General features: G+C 40.7%; 1 protein-coding gene across 3 annotated transcripts in view; it reads right to left on the bottom strand.

Moving 5' to 3' along the window:
• Positions 1 to 1,307: 1,307 nt before the first annotated feature.
• TMEM45A (transmembrane protein 45A) overlaps positions 1,308 to 21,007 on the bottom strand; it is a 101,251-nt gene continuing 81,551 nt past the window's right edge. For all 3 annotated transcript variants that reach the window (XM_070406080.1, XM_070406078.1, XM_070406079.1), the window contains 5 exons: positions 18,802 to 18,996; positions 16,849 to 17,061; positions 14,466 to 14,650; positions 10,013 to 10,158; positions 1,308 to 3,284 (listed from right to left, as the gene is read on the bottom strand). In XM_070406080.1, coding sequence (XP_070262181.1) covers positions 3,191 to 3,284; positions 10,013 to 10,158; positions 14,466 to 14,650; positions 16,849 to 17,061; positions 18,802 to 18,991 — 828 coding nt within the window. In that variant the 5' untranslated portion in view covers positions 18,992 to 18,996 and the 3' untranslated portion in view covers positions 1,308 to 3,190. The remainder of the gene's footprint in view (positions 3,285 to 10,012; positions 10,159 to 14,465; positions 14,651 to 16,848; positions 17,062 to 18,801; positions 18,997 to 21,007) is intronic.

The raw sequence follows: 21,007 nt of genomic DNA on the forward strand, positions 1-21,007 counted from the left end.
GGCTTCTTGCATTTTGGAAGAACTCCTCACTTCACGGCTTTTATTGATTGTTCCTGTCGTCCACAGTGACTCTTGCACTATCTTATTGCAAATACAGCCTTGATTAATGAGCCCTATTGTGACAAAATGAGGATAAGAATGGCCATGGCCCAACCTCCCATTTCAACAAGGAGCTAGAAGTTAATGCAATCAGAGGCTGGAGTTTCCCAAGCAAAAGAGATTGGAGGTTACAGAAATCACTGAGGAATTGGTATCACATCAACAGCCAATGTTGATTTTGCACTGAATATATAAAGAGTTTCTTTAAACACAATCAAATACAAGTAAATGAAGTGTGAAATACCCTCAAAGGTAGGGTTACAAAAAGCTTGGGAATTGAGACCTCAGATTTTTGAAAGAGTTGAGATCAAATACAAATAAAAGTAAGTGAAGGCACCCTCCCTCAACTGCTTCCTTTGTGAAGGCTTCCATAAAATTATAATAATGGTGTTCAAATACTGCTGATTTCAGGCAGACTAGAGGCAGAAAGCCCCAGACTGTGGACTTAGAACTGAACCTCTGAGAGCTCACTGGGTTGCATCTCATTCATATTCTCTCCATCCGAGCCTGGAGGAATGGACATTTCTGCTTTTTCATAAAGACTGTTGGAATATTTGCATTTATCAGTTTTCAATATTCCAGCCTTAATCTGGTTCATGATAATTATTCCTAGAGTTCCTGCTCAGGTCTAGATACCAGCAATGCCATTTTCATGTAACTTCAGCTGATGGCTTACTCTTGTTTTTCCTTTTTCTCTTTATTTTTAAATTCCAGTTGACATACAATATTATATGTTTCAGGTGTATAAACCCATGATTAGACATTTCTATAACTTTTGAAGTGGTCACCTCAATAAACCCATCTGACACCATACACAGTTATTACAATATTATTTGGCTACATTCCCTATGCTGTACTTTACATCACTGTGACTGTTCCGTAACTACGAATTTGTACTTTTTAATCCTATCATCATTCTGATGGCTTGCTCTTTTGAAACACAGAGTTGCCAAAGTCATACAAATTTGGCAGACTAGAAGAGACCCCTGAGATGGAGGACACACGTGGGGCAGAAGGCCATGATCTCCTGAGGACCATGACGTGTGGGCCTCTCAGATGCCAGAAATGTAGGAGGTTTTATTGCATTGTTCAAGATCAACCTTTAAGGACCCACATCAATTGTTTTCAACCATTACATTAAGAAAATAAATGTATCTGAAAACTGGTGAATAGAAAAGCTAATGTGTAGAGAAGGAATACCAAATATCTGAAATTAGTTATTCATTTATTTAATAATCTTTATGTCTTCAGTTCTTTCATTAACACACTCAGAGCAAGAGCATATAACAGTGGTTCTCAACCTGTGGGTTGCGACCCCTTTGGGGGTCGAACGACCCTTTCACAGGGGTCGCCTAAGACCATCGGAAAACACATAAATAATTACATATTGTTTTTGTGATTAATCACTATGCTTTAATTATGTTCAATTTGTAACAATGAAAACACGTCCTGCATATCAGATATTTACATTACGATTCATAACAGTAGCAAAATTACAGTTATGAAGTAGCAACGAAAATAATTTTATGGTTGGGGGTCACCACAACATGAGGAAGTGTATTAAAGGGTCGAGGCATTAGGAAGGTTGAGAACCACTGGCATATAAGAACAGTGAGCTATAGATGATAACCCTCTATATTGTACTACGTAGACCTTCCTAAATGCTTGCCTGGGGGACAAAGATAGCACACCTTTCTAATCACTTTTATAAACTAATAATTTAAGCAGAAAGAAACATTTGCTAGTTGAAAAGGAAAATTAAAAAATGACTGAATCAAATTAATCTTTAAAAAAATGAATGTGTCCAGTTCTTTGGTCTAAACAATCCACTCACTTTCCTCTTCAGTGTCACTGTGATCATACCACACTGGGCCAGCCCCCTAGATTTGTCAGCGCTTCTGGAATGCCAGAGAGCCTGCAGGATTTAACTGCCCACATTTCACCTTCAGCTGCCCACGAGGCTGCCTCTTTTCCTCCATATGTGAGTCATCTCTCAAGGATTCCGGAAGCCCTCCTTACCTTTTCTGTCATGGCAGAGATTGACATGACAGAAAAGGTAACATGACAGATTGACATGACAGAGATTGTACAAAATTAGCTATCTCCATGCTTCAGTTTTGTCTCAGAGACTCTAGATTTATAACATGTGACATTCAGAAAGAGCCCCATGATTCATCCAACTCAATTCCCTTACTTTAGAGAGAAGGACATGGTGATTGCTCTAGCCCCAGAGGCCGGTTAATGGGAGAGCCAGAATTAGAAACAAGATTTCTTGACTCTCCACTGAGGTCTACTTAGCCCACAGACTATGCAAGGGCTCTGACTTTTTACCCAGATTTTCCATAAAAGGCTATTCCTTGTCTTATCCCCTCAACTATTTCAGCAGAGGGGAGGTATGGTGGCCACACTATGCTATTGATGACTTTTTACTCTGTAGATAATATCATGACTCTCCTTTCCCAGTCTCTATGGCTTTGCAACCATATGTTCCAGGGATCATCCCTTTTATCTTTTCCCAAAGAGTGCACAACTCAGAAAGACTCTGGCTCACTTTTCCTAGAGGAGAAGTCAGGTGTTACAGAAAAACAAGTCTCATCAAAAAGGGAATTTCAGTGTCACACAGCTTTTTCTTCATGATATAAAGGTGGTGCAGGTGAATAACAAAAATAAAGATTTGAGGTATTCATTTATTTCTCATTGCAACAAAACAAACAAGTGTAATCCCATTTTTAACAAGTACAAATGGTAGCAATCCCGAGAATCTTAAGCATGTGTATAAGGCAAATACTAGTAAAACAAATGTTTGTCATCTCATGGGCATCAAACTTTAGATGACCTTGGAAGAATCACTCCAGGCCCTGAATACCAAGGCTGATGTGCAAAATGAACGTATCATCTAAAGTAATTTCAAACCTAAAATAAAACATTAATATTCAAATACTTTAACAAAATTCAAAATACAACCAGTACACCAGGAATCATCCTTAGCTAAACAAAGGATCAAGAAACAAAACCATGAACAAAAACAATGCAAAAAAAAAAAAAAAAGAAAAGGAAAAGTTCATCCAAAAAGACTAGATGCCCATCAAAATCACATCTCTTCTTCTGATTCTTGTTCTCGTTCAACATTTTTCAGGAGTCCAACTTCTGAGGGGCAGGTTCTATTAAGTCGAGATTTAACCAACCTGAGAAGAATGAGAGGCATTTCACATTATGTTGTTTAAGATTAAAAACCCAGAGCCATACATACTTATAACAAACTCCAAATTATTTGTGCAAATGGAAGAGGCACCCCAAAAGAGAAAATCACTTTTATTTGGTTTTGGACATACCTGAAAATTTTATTGTTTTTATTGTTTTTAAATAATTATTTATTGTTGAAAGTATTGCATTTGTCCCCCTTTCTCCCCCATTGACCCCCCTCCAGGCCGCCCCCCTCCCCCACCCCAGGCCCTCACCACCCCATTGTTTGTGTCCAAGGGCCATGGATATGTGCATACAATGTCCTTGGTTGATTACCTCCCACCCACCCACCTTCCCCCATCTTCCCTCTGAGATTCCGCATTCTGTTCCATGCTTCCATGTCTCTAGATCCACTCAGTTCATCAGTTAAATATCGTGTGGTGATTTTATTGTTATTATTAAAGTAAGGTATAATAAGCAAACAGATCTAAGGTAGCTTCTGAATGCACAGCCTGATTATTTGATTACGCATCAGAAGATGCCTAATTATTCAGAACTTTTATCATTTCTAAAACAAGACAATCTCTGGGTTGTAGGAATCCTTATGAAACCAAGCTCAGCCAAGCTTTTCCAAGTCTGCACCCAGCTGTGTATAATAAGTAGGAGCCCTCTTCTGAAAGGAAGTGCATAAGGGTATCTCCTTCCCCATGTCAAATCTGGGCTTTATTGCAGCCCCTACTGGAGCCTTCAGAGAGGTGCTTTTGTGCAGGCCACAGGCTGCCCACTGCACATGGTGGTTCAAGTTAGAAGTGCACCCCACCCTTGTTTTCACAGATTAAGAGAATCTGTAGGATTAGGGGAAACAGCAGTTATAATTTTTGACATTGGAAGGTACTAAGCTTTTTAAGAGCAGAAATTCAGCAGGCTCTCCCCTTCTCTGATGTATTAAGATCTAGAAAAAGGTTTTCTCTGTGCAGGATTATTTGTAAAGACATTGCACTGTGACCATATCAATAAAACATATTGAACTTCCAGAAATACATGTGAATATATAAGCAAACTTGATAAACCAAATCATCAAAATCATTCTGATTTTATGAAAAAGTTCCCCAGCCTGTCTGCATCTTTACCCTTATTATCTGCCTTTCTTTTTCTTCTTGTGAAGGTCTGGCCTGCCCCTATCAATATGCATTGTGCTCTGCATCCTACAGTGGTCGGCAAACTTATTAGTCAACAGAGCCAAATATCAACAGTGCAACGATTGAAATTTCTTTTGAAAGCCAAATTTTTTAAACTTAAACTATACAGGTAGTACATTGTTATTAACTTAATTAGGGTACTCCTAAGGCTTAGGAAGAGCCATACTCAAGCGGCCAAAGAGCCGAATGTGGCTCGCGAGCCGAAGTTTGCCGACCACGGCACTAGAATATGAGGTTTATAAGAGCAGAGACCTCATCTTATTTGCTGTCCTAATCCCAACCAGAGTCTAGAACAGTGTCTGGCACATATGGTGGCTCAACACACATTTGATAAATCAATGGTCTTTGAAGCAATCTTCCAGGAATTCATATCACTCACCTATTCATAGATAATTCATAATTCTTCAGTCAACTCCAATTCAACACTAATTCCTCCAATACATAACAACAACTGAGCAGTATTTAGTAACATCTGTTGACTCATCAAGAGCCAAAGAAAACTCAAAATCACTTGTCTTGATTATTAATTGACAATTGATGCTGCTTCCAATATCCTCAACTCCTCAAGGCATTGTTCTCATGAAAGGCTAATCGTCTTAACATCTGGGACAACGTTTGCGTCATTTTAAAAAACCCACACAGTTATTTCCACACGGTACAACTTCAATGCATGCTAAATGAAATGCATTAATTAGTTAATTTATTCTCAGGTTCATTCCTGATAACCTTTGTAGAAAATAAAACAAAGACACAGCTACTTACTACAAATTAATTGCTAACACAGATCCTAGTGATTTTTCCTGTTTCCCCTTCTTCCTCTCTGGATTGTATCTGCTATTGCTTCAAGCGTGAGGATGAATATACAGATACTTGAAATAGGCTCTATCTGCACCTTGTAGCTCTAGATATTGGCACATGCAGAAATGGCCACTGGGGACAGACTGAGGGATGGCGAAAGAAGATGAAGTGCAAATAATTACTAGTTCCTGGAATGAGGCAAATTCAGGGAAATACAGTCAAGGTGTGTCTGGGCTTTTGTTTGCATATGTTCCTCTGGATTAACATGAGGAAGAACAGAGCTGAGACTCTGGTTGTACTTCCAGAATCTATTTGGAAATCAAACTTCCAGAAGTCAAATTATCATATACCTGGAATTGTGTCATCTATATTTTGTTCTTCAAAATAGCTCACATGAATCATTGCTTGGAAAACCAACCTGAAAATGTTAGGGTCAAAAATAGAATATTAATCATGCTTTATTAACCATGATTACTTTGTTCTGATTGAAGAAAGGACATTCTAACCTGGCTGGGAGTTGCACACCCCTGGGACATGAGAGTCAACCTTGGACCTGGCAATCAGCCTTGGACCTGGGTGTCAACCTGGGAATGCAGTCCATTCTCATTCAAGAGCTTCATAATATCATGGAAAGATTAACAACCTTGTTGCCAAAAAAATGGAGTCTCACCCAAACCCCCATTACCTACTTCTCCATGCCTGTAATTCCTACTTTCCTATGTAATCTTTGTCCTTACCAATATGAGCAGCTGGCTTATAGGGGATTGGAGAGCAGATTTTTGTGGATGACCTGCTGCTTTCCCATACTGCCATCAGTATTGGAATAAACGCTCATATATGATTCAACCCTGTCTGTGCTTAATTGGCTCAAGTAGTGACAGGCAGCCCAGACTCATTGGTTGTCTGGTTTCAAAAATGGGCAATATTTCTCAACCCATAGAGAAGGGCTTTTGAAATAGTTCTGTGGAACAGGGGTGTTTAAATATGACAGTTAACTCAGCTGGCATGGCTCAGCCGTTGAACGTCAACCTGTGAATCAGAAGGTTCCTAGTTCGATTCCCAGTGAAGGCACAAGCCAGGGTTGTGGGCTCAATCCCCAATAGGGGGTGTGCAGGAGGCAGCCAATTGATGTTTCTCTATCATTGATGTTTCTCTCTATCCCTCTCCCTCTCTCTCTAAATCAATAAAAACATATTTTTAAAAATAAATATGAAAATTAGTAAAACATGTAATAAGATTTCCAAACAGATAGGTTTCTCCTGTGAGCTGTCCTGATCAAGACTGCAGGCATGGGACTGGATGAAGCAATCTTTGAACCATTTGTCTTGGGAAACTGGGAAGTATAGCTTCATTTTTCAGAGACTTGGACGGGGGGTTGAGGGGGGGTGGGGGAGAGAGTTGGGGGTTCCATAAATCCATTTTGCTGCCATGGTAATCTTTGTGCTATGTCAAACATACAATGTCCTGAAAATCTATCACCTGTCATGGAGTGATAAACTATTCCACAGTCAAACCCTGACAATGAGACTTTCAAAGAGCCTTATGATTATAGGACTGAATTACCCTGCCATGTGACCTCACTAAAAGTCAGTACTGACTCTTCATGATTTTTTTTAAGCTATTGCTTAAGTTTATATCAAAATGTCAGAACATGAGCTCCCACTCTTATATTTTCAAGAGCAATATGAGAACAAAACTGAAAAGCGTATAAAACATGATTTCCAAACAAATGAAGCCTGTATTCAAATAACTCTGAAACAGATCTATTAAAACAGAGTAAGTGTTTATTGAGCATCCACTATATGTTTGACAGTGTGTCAAGAACTGTGAGAAATATGAAAAAGATATTTTCATCAAGGCAACACAATCTAACTGTTAAAACTAACATGAGCTAAGCACAAACATCACACAAGATAGATCACAATTGTTCAAATGTTTGGTAGAGACTAAAGCGATATAAAACTCATGAAGGGGATAAGCAAGGGCTAGGATAATCACAGTAGTTTTTGTAGAAGAGATCGGCATTTGATTTGATATGCAGGTAGAGGGAACTACAAGGTCAAAAGGTTAAAGGGAGGGGAGGCAGAGGTTGAAAAATAAACATGGCATTCCTAGAGAACTGTAAGTGGATATGAAAATTATTAAGGGTCTGAAGGTTTCTGAAACAGGAAAAGACAGTAGTCTTCTTTGGGCTCTGAAAGGGAGCTGACATGCAGTAGAGAGGTTCCCTGAATGTTGGCATTGGTCTTGGAGGCTGCCCAGCCCCTAAGGAGATGAGGCCCACATGTCAGCCTAGAACAACAGAGGAAGAAGCCAAGTTTCACTCAAAAGCAGAGCTAGCCTTAACAACCTGCTCATGCACAATCTTTGGGGGAATTGGATAGGACTCATAGAAATTAATCAATGAGAAGATAAAATTTCCCAGCACCCAAAGCACTTAAAGAGGCAACTACGGATCAAAGTGGGCTGACCCAAAGCCTAGCAGAGACATCTGGGAGACATTTTTTAATGGTTTCTTTACTCAGAGAACCAGCACTTCAGAAACTCAAAGAAGCATAGAGCAGGAGAGGTGACAGGGGTGGGGATGGAGAGGGCACGTCTAGAGAGAAGAGTAGATAGCTAGGAGTCTGAGAGTAGAAAGATAGGAGGCAAGGCTGAGACTCCACTGGGCCAAAAGCAGCTGCTGAATTTTAGGAATCTAGGGAACCTGCTAGATGTGTACTGTCCAATATGGTAGCCACTATGAATATGGATATTTAAATTAATTAAAATTAATGTGACACTAGGAACATGTCAACATGCTCAATAATCACATGTAGCTCATGGCTACCATAATGAAGGCTGCAGATAAAGAACATTTCGATCAGTGCTGAGGTACAAAGGATTAGGTATTGCTGGCTGCATGCCTAGTAGCTAGGATCAGCCAGGCCATTTGTGGTTTGGCATTAGCTACCTTGGAGAGATGACCCATGTTCACCCCTTTCTGTTCCTACTCATCCTCCAAACTCCAGCTTAATTCTCAATTGTGAGGAGGCCGCCTCTGAGTTCCAATCGTGCTTTCTTCTCTACTATTTCCACTTATTGCACTGTACTTCAATTATCTGCCTCTCCCTATAGAGTCTATACTTATGCATTTTTTATATAGGAGAAGAACAAGAATAAGAAGAATAGCAAAAAGAACAAGAACAACAAGAATAACTTTCATTGAGCCATTATTATGGCCTGAGCAGTTTAAATGCATGATCTTATTTAGGTACTACAATTATCCCCATTTTGTGAACAAAAAAACTGAGACTTATTATAGCTAAATAATCTGCCCAAAGTCAGACAGATAACAACAGAACTAGGAATATGTGTTTTTATCAATTGGCTCTATTGCTCCTCACCCATCATAAAACATTGTACCAGGGTCCTTGTAAAAACATGTACAGAATCTTACTTTTAGAAATCTTATCTAATAAAGAGGAAATATGCAAATTGACCATCACACCATCACAAAGATGGCAGCGCCCAGTCCCCTCAGCCCTGCCGGAGTCCCCCAGTCCTTTCAGCCCTGCCAGGGGAGAGGGGGTGGCAGGCGTGTGGTGCGGCCAGACCCGCCCTCAGCCTCCCAGCTGCCCAGGGTCAGCCTGAGGTGCAGGCAAGCCTCGAATGGCAGCTGCCCAGCCACCCAGGGCTGCCCGAGGCTCAGGTAGCCAGGGCCGGCTGAGGCTTGCACTGCCAGCAGTGGCAGCAGCAGAGGTGTGAGGGGGGCGACACCTTCCCCTGATGGCCGGGTCGCCTCTCACCCCTGAGGGTTCCTGGACTGTGAGAAGGAGCAGGACTGGCTGAGGGACCCCCCCCTCCAATGCATGAATTTTCATGCACCGGGCCTCTAGTATTAGAATAAATGTCAAATTAATCAGGAACTCAAATTTAATGGGAGACAAACATGTTGGTCAAAAAATGATACCAGCCCTGGCCAGTGTGTGTTATTGGTTGGGCATCATCCAGTGCACCAAAGGGTTTCCATTTCAATTCCCAGTCGAAGGCACGTGCCTGGTTATAGGCTCAATCTCCAGAAGGGGGCATGCAGGAGGCAGCCAATCAATGTTTCTCTCTCATCAATGTTTCACTCTTTCCCTCTCTCTCTGAATATCAACAAACTATTCATTAAAAAAAAAAATTTAGCCCAGCCAGTGTGGCTCAGTGGTTGAGCATCAACCTATGAACTCAGGCAGGGCACATGCCTCAGTTGCGGGCTCGATCCCCAATAGGGAGTGTGCAGGAGGCAGCCCATTGATGATTCCCATCATTGATGCTTCTATCTCTCCTTCTCCCTTCCTCTTTGAAATCAATAAAAATATATATTTTTTAAAAATTGACATCAAGCTTGGGAAGTGCTATAATTGATGTACAGCTGGGCAAACGAAGGGCTCAGTCACTGCAGGTGTGGGAAGGGCCATTTATAAGAGGAAAGAGCATATGAAAATGCACGGAGGCACAGAAGAGTGTGTTGAAGGGTGAGTCATAGGTCAGAGGCACAGCAGAGATACTGCTGAGCTATTCTAACTTTAAGCCAACATTTATTCTTTCTATTGGAAATTTCCGTGTTGGCAGATAATTTTCTATATTACCCTGTCTGGTGGAATGCTAAGGAATAAAATTCCCTATAATTTTAAGTTCATACTATCAAGTCTTGTTGATCATATATCAAGAAATAGAACTCCCATGAACAAAAGTCACTAACTTACCAGATAACAAAAGCATAAAGCACTCCAATGATGATAAAGGAGAATGCATAATGCCAACAGAAGCATATGGTGAGAAACTTAATGTTGTCATGATCCAGTAGATCCCATGCAGGACCTCCACTGGGGGGATAAAGGACAAAACCAATCTGCAATGTAAAACAAAAGCACACATTAAAATAATCAGCCACATTTCAAAATGCTTGGTTCCAAGAGGAATGGTAACCAAGACAACTCCTATTATCTGAACTATACAGAGAAGACTCAGGTTTTATGTCTGTTTTAGTAATACAGACAGTACTAGTAGGTCATATTTTTGAAAAAAAATTTAAGGACATTTAAAGATCAATTTCAAGATATGCATAGTAATCATCTCTGGGGATTGGTGGACATTCAGAGAATGTGCTTAGGTTTCTGAATTGTGCAGTTTCACTTGGTTACTTCAAAATTAGAGTACAGAAATGTTTTAAAATAAACAAATGCCCACAGCTAACACTATGTTTAATGATGAAAGGCTGAAAGCTTTTCCCCTAAGATCAAAACAAGACAAGATGTCTGATTTCACCACTTCTTTTCAACATTATACTAGAAATTCTATCAGAACAATTAGGCAAGAAAAATAAATAAATCACATATAGATTGCAAAGGGAGAAGTAAAATTGTCTATATTCACAGATGACATATATAAATATTAAAAACTCTAAAGAATCCACACCAAGAAAAACTGTTAGAGCTACTAAATTAATTCAGCATATTTGCAGGTTTACAAAATCAACGTACAAAAGTCAGATGTATTTTCCATATGCAATGAGCAACCCAAAATTAAATGGGGAAAAAAAACAGTTCCAGCCACTTGGAATAGCATTGAAAAGAAAAAAAATACTGTACAGAAGTAAATTTAATGAAAGAGGTTCAAAACTTATAGACTGAAAACTATAAAACATCATTGAAAGAAATCAAAGAAGATCTAAATAAATGGGAATACATCTCATGTTCATGGACTGGAAGATTTAACATTGTTAAGATGGCAATAATACACAAAGAAAACCCCAATAGCCTTTTTTGCAGAAATAGAAAGCTGATCCTAAAACTCATATGGAATTGCACAAGACCAAGAACAGTTAAAACAACTTTGGGGAAAAAAAGTTGTAAGAGTTCTGCTTACTGATTTCAAAATGTATTACTTCTGGACTCTCAATTCTGTTCCATTGGTCTGTGTTTTGCCAGTACCATACTGTTTTGATTATTATAGCTTTACTAGAGGTCTGGTGCATGAAATTCATACACAAGGGGGGGGGACTCCCCTCAGCCCAGCCTGCACCCTCTCCAATCAGGGACCCCTCGGGGATCCCCACATCAGGCCTAAACGGCAGTTAGACATCCCTCTCACAATCCGGGACTGCTGGCTCCTAACTGCTCACCTGCCTGCCTGCCTGATTGCCCCTGCCTGCCCCCCCTGCCAGCCTAGTCACCCCCAACTGCCCCCACCCCCGCCGACCTGGTCACCCCTGCCCCCCTTGCTGGCCTGGTTGCCCCATGCAGCCTGCTGTTCAGTTGTTTGGTTGTCCCTCACTAACTCCCCTGCCGGCCTGGTCGCCCCACACAGCCTGCTGTTCAGTCGTTACTGTTACTGTGATGGGGTCCCAGACAATTTGAATATTCCTCTATTATTAGTATAGATAGTATAGTTTGAAGTCAGGGAGTGTGATGCCTCTAGCTTTGTTCTTTTTTTTCCAGGATTGCTTTGGCTATTTGGGGTTTTTAGTGGTTCCACACAAATCTGATGATTTTTGTTCTATTTCTTTAAAAAATGACATTGGACCCAGTCAGTGTGGCTCAGTGGTTGAGCATCGAACTATGATCCAGGAGGTCACAATTAAATTTCCGGTCAGGGCTCATGCCTGGGTTGTGGGCTAGATGCCCAGCAGGGGTTGTGCAGGAGGCAGCCCATCTATGATTCTCTCTCATCATTGATGTTTCTATCTCTCTCTCCCTCTTCCTTTCTCTCTGAAATCAATATATATTTTTTTATATTCACAGATGACATATATTAATTCAAAATATATATATATATATTTAAATAACATTGGGATTTTTATGGGGATTACATTAAAACTGTGTGTTGCTTTGGGTAATATGACCATTATAACTGTTGATTCTTGCAATCCATGAACACAGAATATTTTTCTATTTCATTGTGTCTTTTTCAATCTCTTTGAATAATGCTTTGTCATTTTCAAAATATAAATCCTTCACATCCTTTGTTAAGTTTATTTCTTGGTATTTTATTTTTTCTGTTGCAATTGCAAAAGAAATTGTGTTTTTTTAATTTCTTTTTCAGAAATTTCATTGACAGTATACAGGAAGCAGTGGACTTTTGTACATGGATTTTGTACCCTGCAACTTTACTGTTTTTGTTTATTGTTTCTAGTAGTTTTTTGGTGGAGTCTTCAAGATTTTCTATATACAGAATCATGTCATCTACAAAATGTGACACTTTTATTTCTTCCTTTTCTATTCAGGTGCCTTTCATTTCTTTCTCTTGCCTGATTGCTCTGGCTAGGACTTCCAGCACTATGTTAAGTAAGAGTGCTGAGAGTGGGCATCCTTGTCTTGTTCCTGATCTTAGGGGAAAAGCTTCAGTTTTTCACCAATGAGTATGATATTGGCTGAGGTATTAACAACACAAAGAGTTCTAAAAGCCTGACTTTATTCCTTACCTCAAGAGGAATCCTTTTGTTTTATTTTAGTTCCACTGGAACCAAACCACCAGCCATCACTGTGTGGTAGAGGCCTGCAGCCCAGCACTTCTGCTGTGCAGTGCTGTTCTGTGTCTGGTCCACAAGGAGCTTGCTCTGTTTTTGTTCATACTATTTAATTGCAGCTGGATGTTTTTTCACTTTCTTATTTTTGTTTGTTTATTTTCTTCTTTTAATTTCTTTTGTATTTTATAAGTAGTTTTGATACTGTATCTGTCATTGTTATTTATTTGGAACAGAGAAGATACATTGACGTATAAACTCACTGTGTCATCTTGACCAGAAGTTATCTCTTTAAAACTTTTTTTTAGCCCTAGCTGGTTTGGCACAGTGAAAAGAGCGTCAGCCTGTATACTGGAGGGTTCTGGGTTCGATTCCAGCCAAAGGCACATACCTCGGTCCTGAGGATGTGTTCTAAGGCAACCAATCGATATTTCTCTCTCTCTCTCTCTCTCTCTCTCTCTCTCTCTCTCTCTCTCTCTCTCTCCCCCTTCCACTCTCTCTAAAAATCAATGGAAAAATATCCTCAGTTGAGGATTTAAAAAATTGTTTTAATTTATTTTTATTTGTAAATAGGTAATAATATATGCACATGGTACAACAGTCCATCCAGAAGATTTAAAATGCTTTATATTTCATTCTATTTAGATTCCCAACAGGTGATAAATAATCTTAAAAAACAAACAAACTTCTGTATATAAGCTTGTTAAATTCACCAATTATCAATTTTATCACATTATAGGACATTTGTTACTTTTCCTATATAGTTCTTTCTTCAAAATAACATTTAAATGTAGCCTCTCTTTGCTAACTTCTGCTCAAACAGCCTTTCTACTCCTCCACATGCTTAACTATCACATCTTTCCTACTCCCTGTGTTGACCAGGATGTTCCACTCTCCTTGCCTGTGGTGCCTTTTTCTCATTCCTTGTGGGAAATTCAAGTTCCTGAAATAACCTCATGGTCCCAAATCCCTGCTCTTTGGTGATTAAAATCACTTCTAAGAAGACTTTCCTAATTAAACTACATTTGCCTTTCATTCCAGACTTTCTTTTCATCCCTATATAGATATTGGGTTATGATGTCTCATTCTCTATAAAATATATGTTCACTGACTGGAATACAATTTTTCAACAACACACCAAGGTTAGGGGTTTGACAGAGTAAAATGGAAAGAACCTGAGATTTGGCGTCAGACACCCACATTTAGATTCCAGTTTCATTATTTTGTGATCCTGGGAAAGTGACTTGGTCTCTTTGAGTCTTCCTTATCAGATTACGTTGGGAATGATAATACTTAACTTACAAGTCCTTGTAAGGACATAATGAAACACTGTGTGTGGATGTCCTGTACAGTGGCTGGCCCTTAGTTGTTTCTCAATAAATAATTGTTTCAGGCCTTTCATATTTTTCTTGAGCTTACTACCCATTAGTAAGTTGCTTTAGCATCAAGGAATTGCTTCCAACTAAAAGCACCAGCTCAGAGTTCCTACATCATGCATATTCAGGTGTGTGATGAAGACGGGCGCCCCCCACTTCCTTCCCCACTGCTCTGTCATTGCTCCCACCTGGGCTGCTCTTGGAGCCCGCATTCTCACTGCAGCAACACACAGGAGGAAGTCTCTGGGTTCTAGAGCAACATGCCCCGCCAAACAAAGAGAGGAGGTCACAAGTGGAGACACCGGTACATTAACTCACCTGCCAGAACCAGCTCCCCTGAAGCAGAATAAAGCTCGTACGGAGAAGCTCCACGGTTAGATTGCCGCGTAAGAAGAGCTCCATGAAGGCAGCCAGGCCTGCCAAAAAGATGACCAAGACCAACAGCTGGTGCACAAAGATGTCCAGTATTTCCCGGCCATGGGTGTGGTTGTAGAAAATAAAAGCTGATAGAGAGGGGGAAATTGTTTGTCTTTTTTAATGAAACCAGTTTCTCTCTCCCCTCTTTCCCACCACAGAATTTTACACGTATACACATTTGTTCCAAATATCTGGTGCCCACTGCTTCCCAGCTTCCCACAATAATGGCATTTTAGGAGTCATCGCTACCTCTAGAATGGAATTTTTTAAATTTAACACTCCTTTCCTTTCCCCCAGCCTTTATTCTCTCCTCTAACACAGCATGACATTTTCAACTAACTATATCTCAAAGCATCTTCAATGCAGGAGGAAGAATAATAACCATGCTGAGTGTGGGCAGCAGAAATTAGGGTGAGTGCACAGCTGAACAAGACAAAGCCTTAAGGAATTCAGTCTATTGGAGGAAGCAAATCCTATCTAATAATAGACAAAGATGGTAATTGACTGTACCTTCGCTACACCTCCCACTGGCTAATCAGCGCAATATGCAAATTAGCAGCCAACAAAGATGGCAGCTAATTTGCATACTGCAGGCAGGGCGGGACAGCGAGAGCCGCCATCCAAGCCCCGTGTGCAGCCCCGCCCCCAGCCAGGACCCCCATGTGCCACCTAAGCCCCGCTGCCAGCCAGAACCCCATGGCGATCAGGGAGCAGGAAAGTGCTGCCCACAGGCAGCACCCAGGTGGGCCTGCTCCTGGGTCGCCATGGCGATCCCAGAGCAGGAAAGTGCAGATGTCAGGCAGCCCCCAGGTGGGCCTGCTCCTGAGTCGCCATGGCGATCCCAGAGCAGGAAAGTGTGGCCTGCAGGCAGCCCCCAGGTGGGCCTGCTCCTGGGTCGCCATGGTGATCCCAGAGCAGGAAAGTGCAGCCTGTCCCCGGGTCTCCGAGACAATCCGGCGATCCGTGAGCAGGAAAGCTCGGCCTGCAAGCAGCACCCCACCCTGGCCACAGCTCAAGGGAGAGTACAACACACAGTGGAGGCCAGGAGCCTGAGAGATCAACACAGAGGGGCGCCTGCTCCAAGCCTCCACGGTGTGGCTGGGGGCGGGCCTCCAGCGGGGACACACACACACACACACACACAGCAACTGCTCCGAGCCTACATGGCGTGGCTGGGGGCAGGCCTCAGCAGACACACACATACACACACACACACACACACACACACAGGACGCCTACTCCGAGCCTCTGCTACCAGACTGTGGCCGTCAGTAGGACATCCACTGAGGGCTCCCAGACTGTGAGAGGGGCAGACTGGGCTGAGGGAATCCCACCCCCTAGTGCACGAATTTCATGCACCAGGCCTCTAGTATATACATAAATCACTAGATGCTCTGGAAGCTCCCAAGAATTAGTAGCTAATTACATTGTTTAATCCCATGGAACGATGAGCTTCATCATCCTTTTTCCATTTTGATGAAGAAGAAAAGATGTTTCTTAAAAACATCACAACACCCCGAGATAATAAGACTCAGGTTGTTGGTGCCCACCTTTTATCTAGCCCTTGTTCTCAAAGAGGGATTGACCGAAGTTCTTATCTTCACATGTAGCAGGCAAGGTCGGGAGTTGGGAAATGACTGCCTCCTGATAATTTGGGGCTTTTTTAGTTCTACAGTCAAGTCATTCTTTACAAATAACAATAAATGAAAACAAATCACTAAACACTTGTTTGCAGTGTTTCCCCATACAGTAACAGGGTGACCAACTGAACAAAAAATGTTGTTCATTCATCTATCAAAAACAGGACCTCATATTTTTATGTGACTGAGTTTGTTGGACCCTACTTATCATGTAATGGTGGACTGTTACTATCTCAATATAAAAAAGGCTGGTTAGTAGGTGATGGAAGCTACTCTGCTGTGTCTCCTCATTTTAGGATATTCGTGTTTCATTACATCGAGCTCAGTTTCACCTTTAAAAGCCAAAATAATGATAATCTCTAGGATAACCCAGGGATAACTATGGCAGATGGTTCTTTAAGACAGGTGTGAAATGTGGATAAAGCACTTTGAATGATTGTTGCTTGTTCAGCTTTACTAAATGAGTCAGTAGGGAGGGAGAATCTTTGACATCCCACCTAGGGCATCAAATAGCTCACCATGGCCCAAATTGGTAATCCTGTGGACCAAGGCTGCACCAAGTCACTAAAGGAATATTATTATAAAGGGCTAGACAAATGTCCAAAAGTAGTTAAAGGTACAAGAAAATACTCACTCTTACTTACCCTCCACAAATAAGGCATTTGACAACATTAACTTGCTTAAAGAGGTAGGAAGTGAACGGATGGTGGAACATAGGATGTTCATCACGCCCGTCAGCCCAAAGAAGAAGTACATGGTAGTGTGATGCCAACCCAGGAGTTGGACCCACTGGCCTTCTTTGTAGTTATACAAGGACAGGTGGGGCCCTCCAGGAATAAACTGTTCCCCAAGCATACCTGTAGAAGAACATATTAAAGTTTTAGTAAGTCTCTTCATAACGTGACCAAGAAAGCAGGAAGATGCAGGAGGAATAGCCCACTGCTTAGTCCAATCTAGTGACCTTTTAAATGACATGAATTCCTATTTCTGGGCTGTTGCCTAAGAGCTGAGCACTGGTGGTTTAGGCTTGTTTCAGAGGTTCAAATATTGGCTTGGATCAGTGGTCAGCAAACTGCGGCTCACGAGCCACATGCGGCTCTTTGGCCCCTTGAGTGTGGCTCTTCCACAAAATACCGACTTCTGCGCACGGGCCACAAAGTTTCCATCGCACTGTACGTGCGCGCCCACACGTGGTATTTTGTGGCAGAGCCACACTCAAGGGGCCAAAGAGCCGCATGTGGCTCGCGAGCCGCAGTTTGCCGACCACTGGGATAATCACTTTTAATCAAAGATAGTCAATTCAGTCAAACAGCTATTTCAGACTTTTAATGCTAAAGATTTTAGTTCTACTTAGTTTCATGATCAGCTCCACTGATGATTTTAGTCCCTACTTTAATCTAATAACTAAATAAACCCCAAATGCTTTGGGATTCTATTTGTAAGATCAGTCCCCCAGAGGCTGATTACTTCCTTCTTACCCGCTGTATCTCTGGGTAGCTGCCACAAAGTAGGGAGTTGTGCTTGGTTCAGCATAAAAATGCTAAGGTTCAGCTTTTCCCCAGTTAAGGAAAACTGAGAAAACACAGTCAGACATGGCATATGGTCAAGCCAGCTACATAGTTGCATTTTCTTAAAAATGCTGTTTTATTTCTTAACCTAAAGAATTTGACATTGAAATTTCTCTCTTGGGAAATGGTTGTTCTGGAATTTGATGGCCATAGCAAAGCGCTATGGCCATGAATTAAGCATGAAGAAAACCAAAGGAATATTAAGAGGTTTTGCCCTTCATAGAGGAGAAACTGAAGTAAAATTCTAAAAACATAGAACATTTTTACAGAATCATATAGTCAATGGAAAGGCCTTAGAAGTCATCAGACCTAGCCTCCCTCTCCAATTTAGAAATCACACAAAAAGAATGAGTGCATGAGCCAAGTCTTCTTCAGCCTATCCCTTTGTACATACTATTAACAATGGTATTCCTGAAGCTCTCCCATGAGCCCTTGATTATTTTTTTTAAATATATATTTTTATTGATGTCAGAAAGGAAGGGAGAGGGAGAGGGAGACAGAAACATCAATGATGAGAGAGAACCATGGATCAGCTGCCTCTTGCACGCCCCCCACTGGGGATTGAGCCCACAGCCCCGGCATGTGCTCTTGACTGGAATCGAACCCGGGACCCTTCAGTCCGCAGGCCGACGCTCTATCCACTGGGCAACACCAGCTAGAGCAGCCCTTGATTATTTTGATGTCATTTTGAAAAATGCTTTCTGATGAAGTTTATTCTTTCAGGCATCAGAATACTTGGTATAAAATTATTTCAGAGGCTCCAGCTAATTCTATAAAGGAAATTAACCCTGAGTGGGCAGGAAAGTTAATTACCATGACTAACTTATTAAGGAATAAACCTTTGTATAAATATGAAGTATCACCTTCTAACAATTATATAAGATAGAAATAACAATTAGAATATATGTTCAGAGATATTTTTAAAGTAAAAATTCACTGTTAGCAATTTCTCGATTTGATGTTAAATCTTCTCTTTGCATATGAAAATAGCCAAAAGGAGAAAACAGAATACTGAAATAGTCCACTCACCAATTACAGCCATGCAGATTATTACGATTCCCTCCACAATATCTATTCGATAGAATACTGCTTTGGAGCCAAAATAGGAAGTCCGCTTGTGCTTTCTGCAGACATACTTCAGAATGCACTTCAGAGTCCACCAAATACCCATGATGATGAAGAAGGTTCCAGGGAGGGCATGGCCCTTGAAACTCCCCATAATTACTGAGATAAGAACATATAGAAGATGAAAACCTTTTATTTCCAGAACTTAGACAAAACATGGCTTATTCCTTATCTTCTGATGATTATGGACACACCATTGATTCCAAGGAAATGATATTACTGTCAACAGTAGTAAATCCACTGAAACATCAATAATACCAGTAAGAAGAAAAAATTCTCAGTCTTTGGACACTTACCTTGTTCTAGGCCTTGTGCCAAGTGTTTTACATGATAACCTCACCTAATATTTACAACATGCCTATGAATGACAGATTATCCATGCCACATATTTATATATTATTTTTTCAATCCAAAGAACATATAAACTTTTTATACCTAAGAAACTATAATTTGTACTGACTGCACTTACTCACCATGATTTGGATATATTTTTGCATGGTTTCTATTCTTTTCTAATGGATACTGTCCTGTGATGCTTCTAAGCCTGTTCATGGGTATATTGAAAGTCCTCTTCACCCATATACTTCAATCCATAGGTATCCCTAATGTTTATTTTTCCTTATATATTTACATACACTATGCACTATGAAAAATAAATAAAATTAATGATATGTATATTATTCAAAATAAAATTTCTTTTACTTTAAAAAAAATGGGATACAGGTTTAGAGAAGTTAAAAGACTTACCCAAATCTCACAACTATTAAGCAAAAATTTTGTGGTTTTTAACAGGAAGCCCAAAAGGATTTCTTAAGTATATGTGAAAGAAAGTAATATGAAAGTTTTACTTTTATGTTTAAAACTTGAAATGATATAAAATTGCCTACAAATTTTTTAAAGTCGGTAACTTCAAAGTATCAAAAATCAAATGTGTGGAAGAGACCATTAGTGTGTATCAAATATCTGTGTGCTCCTCCACACTTTTCCCAGCCTTCCTCCAGTTCAATCAGAACCATGTTTCGAGTTCTGGCCAATGGTCTGTGGCATTTATTCCTTCAGGCTGAGTCACGTAAGAGCCTACCTGACTCCTTTACCTCTTCCCCTGACTTGGCAACCTTGACATGGCATGTCTGCAACATAGAGGGTGGCTAACCAGCCCGCTTCAGATTTTGTTCAACCCTTGATTGTGCCAAGTCATTGAAACTTTGAGGCTTAACAGATTAACCCAGCTGTTAACCCAGATAGATACCAAGGCAAAGCCATTGTAAATTGCTGCATGTTGAAGCAATAATAAACAGAAATGTTCCCCATTCTTGGTCAGCGCTATAGAAAATCAGTCTTGAATTGTGCAAGTTTTGAATTATGTGAGCAGCCCTTTGTTCAAATGTATGATGCCATCTATGGAATAAGGAAGAGAAAGTTCAGAATCAGCCTTGTAGATCTTACCATGAAAGGGGACTTTGGTGTTCCCCTGGCCCGGCAGAGTTCTTTATCTCCCTGGGTGGATAGTGGGCCTTTTAGTTCAGGGCAGACCATTTGGGGTTACTTCCACATCCCCCTGACACAACTGTGATGTTTCAAAGGAGGCTGTGAAACTGACTCAGATGATAAAATTCTCTTGAATATCTACTCAACATCCCAAATGGACATTTCATCACATCCTGAACCATGTGAACCATCCAAGGGACTCCAGCTCAGTAGATCGCATAGTGCGGGTTCTTCTCCTAACTCTGACTCTAATTAGTGCTGTGGTTCAGGGCATGTCCTTAACCTCTTGGGCCTTAGTTCTTAATTAATAAAAGAAAAGATGGGCTAGGTAAAACCTGGAGTTCCTTCCTGCTCTAACACTCTATGATTCATTATCCTAACCACCGTCTTCCTCATAATGTTCCTGAGTTCTCCTGTTTGTCTTGGTTTAGGCAACACTATGGGACTGAAAAATACTTCTATGTGAAATTTTAAAAAATACATGCAGCTTGTAAATTATTTGAGCTCTTCTGGGGATATGTTTTAAGGAGCCTCAGAGGAACCCACTTCTAGAAATGTATCCTAAAAATATAACTGGAGATGTAGGCACCAAATTAAACACAATATTTATGTCTACAATTAG

Source organism: Myotis yumanensis, unplaced genomic scaffold (genome assembly GCF_028538775.1).
Source record: "Myotis yumanensis isolate MYYU_CA2020_CCGP unplaced genomic scaffold, mMyoYum1.0.hap1 SCAF_2, whole genome shotgun sequence".
In the NCBI taxonomy this organism is placed as follows: Eukaryota; Metazoa; Chordata; class Mammalia; order Chiroptera; family Vespertilionidae; genus Myotis; species Myotis yumanensis.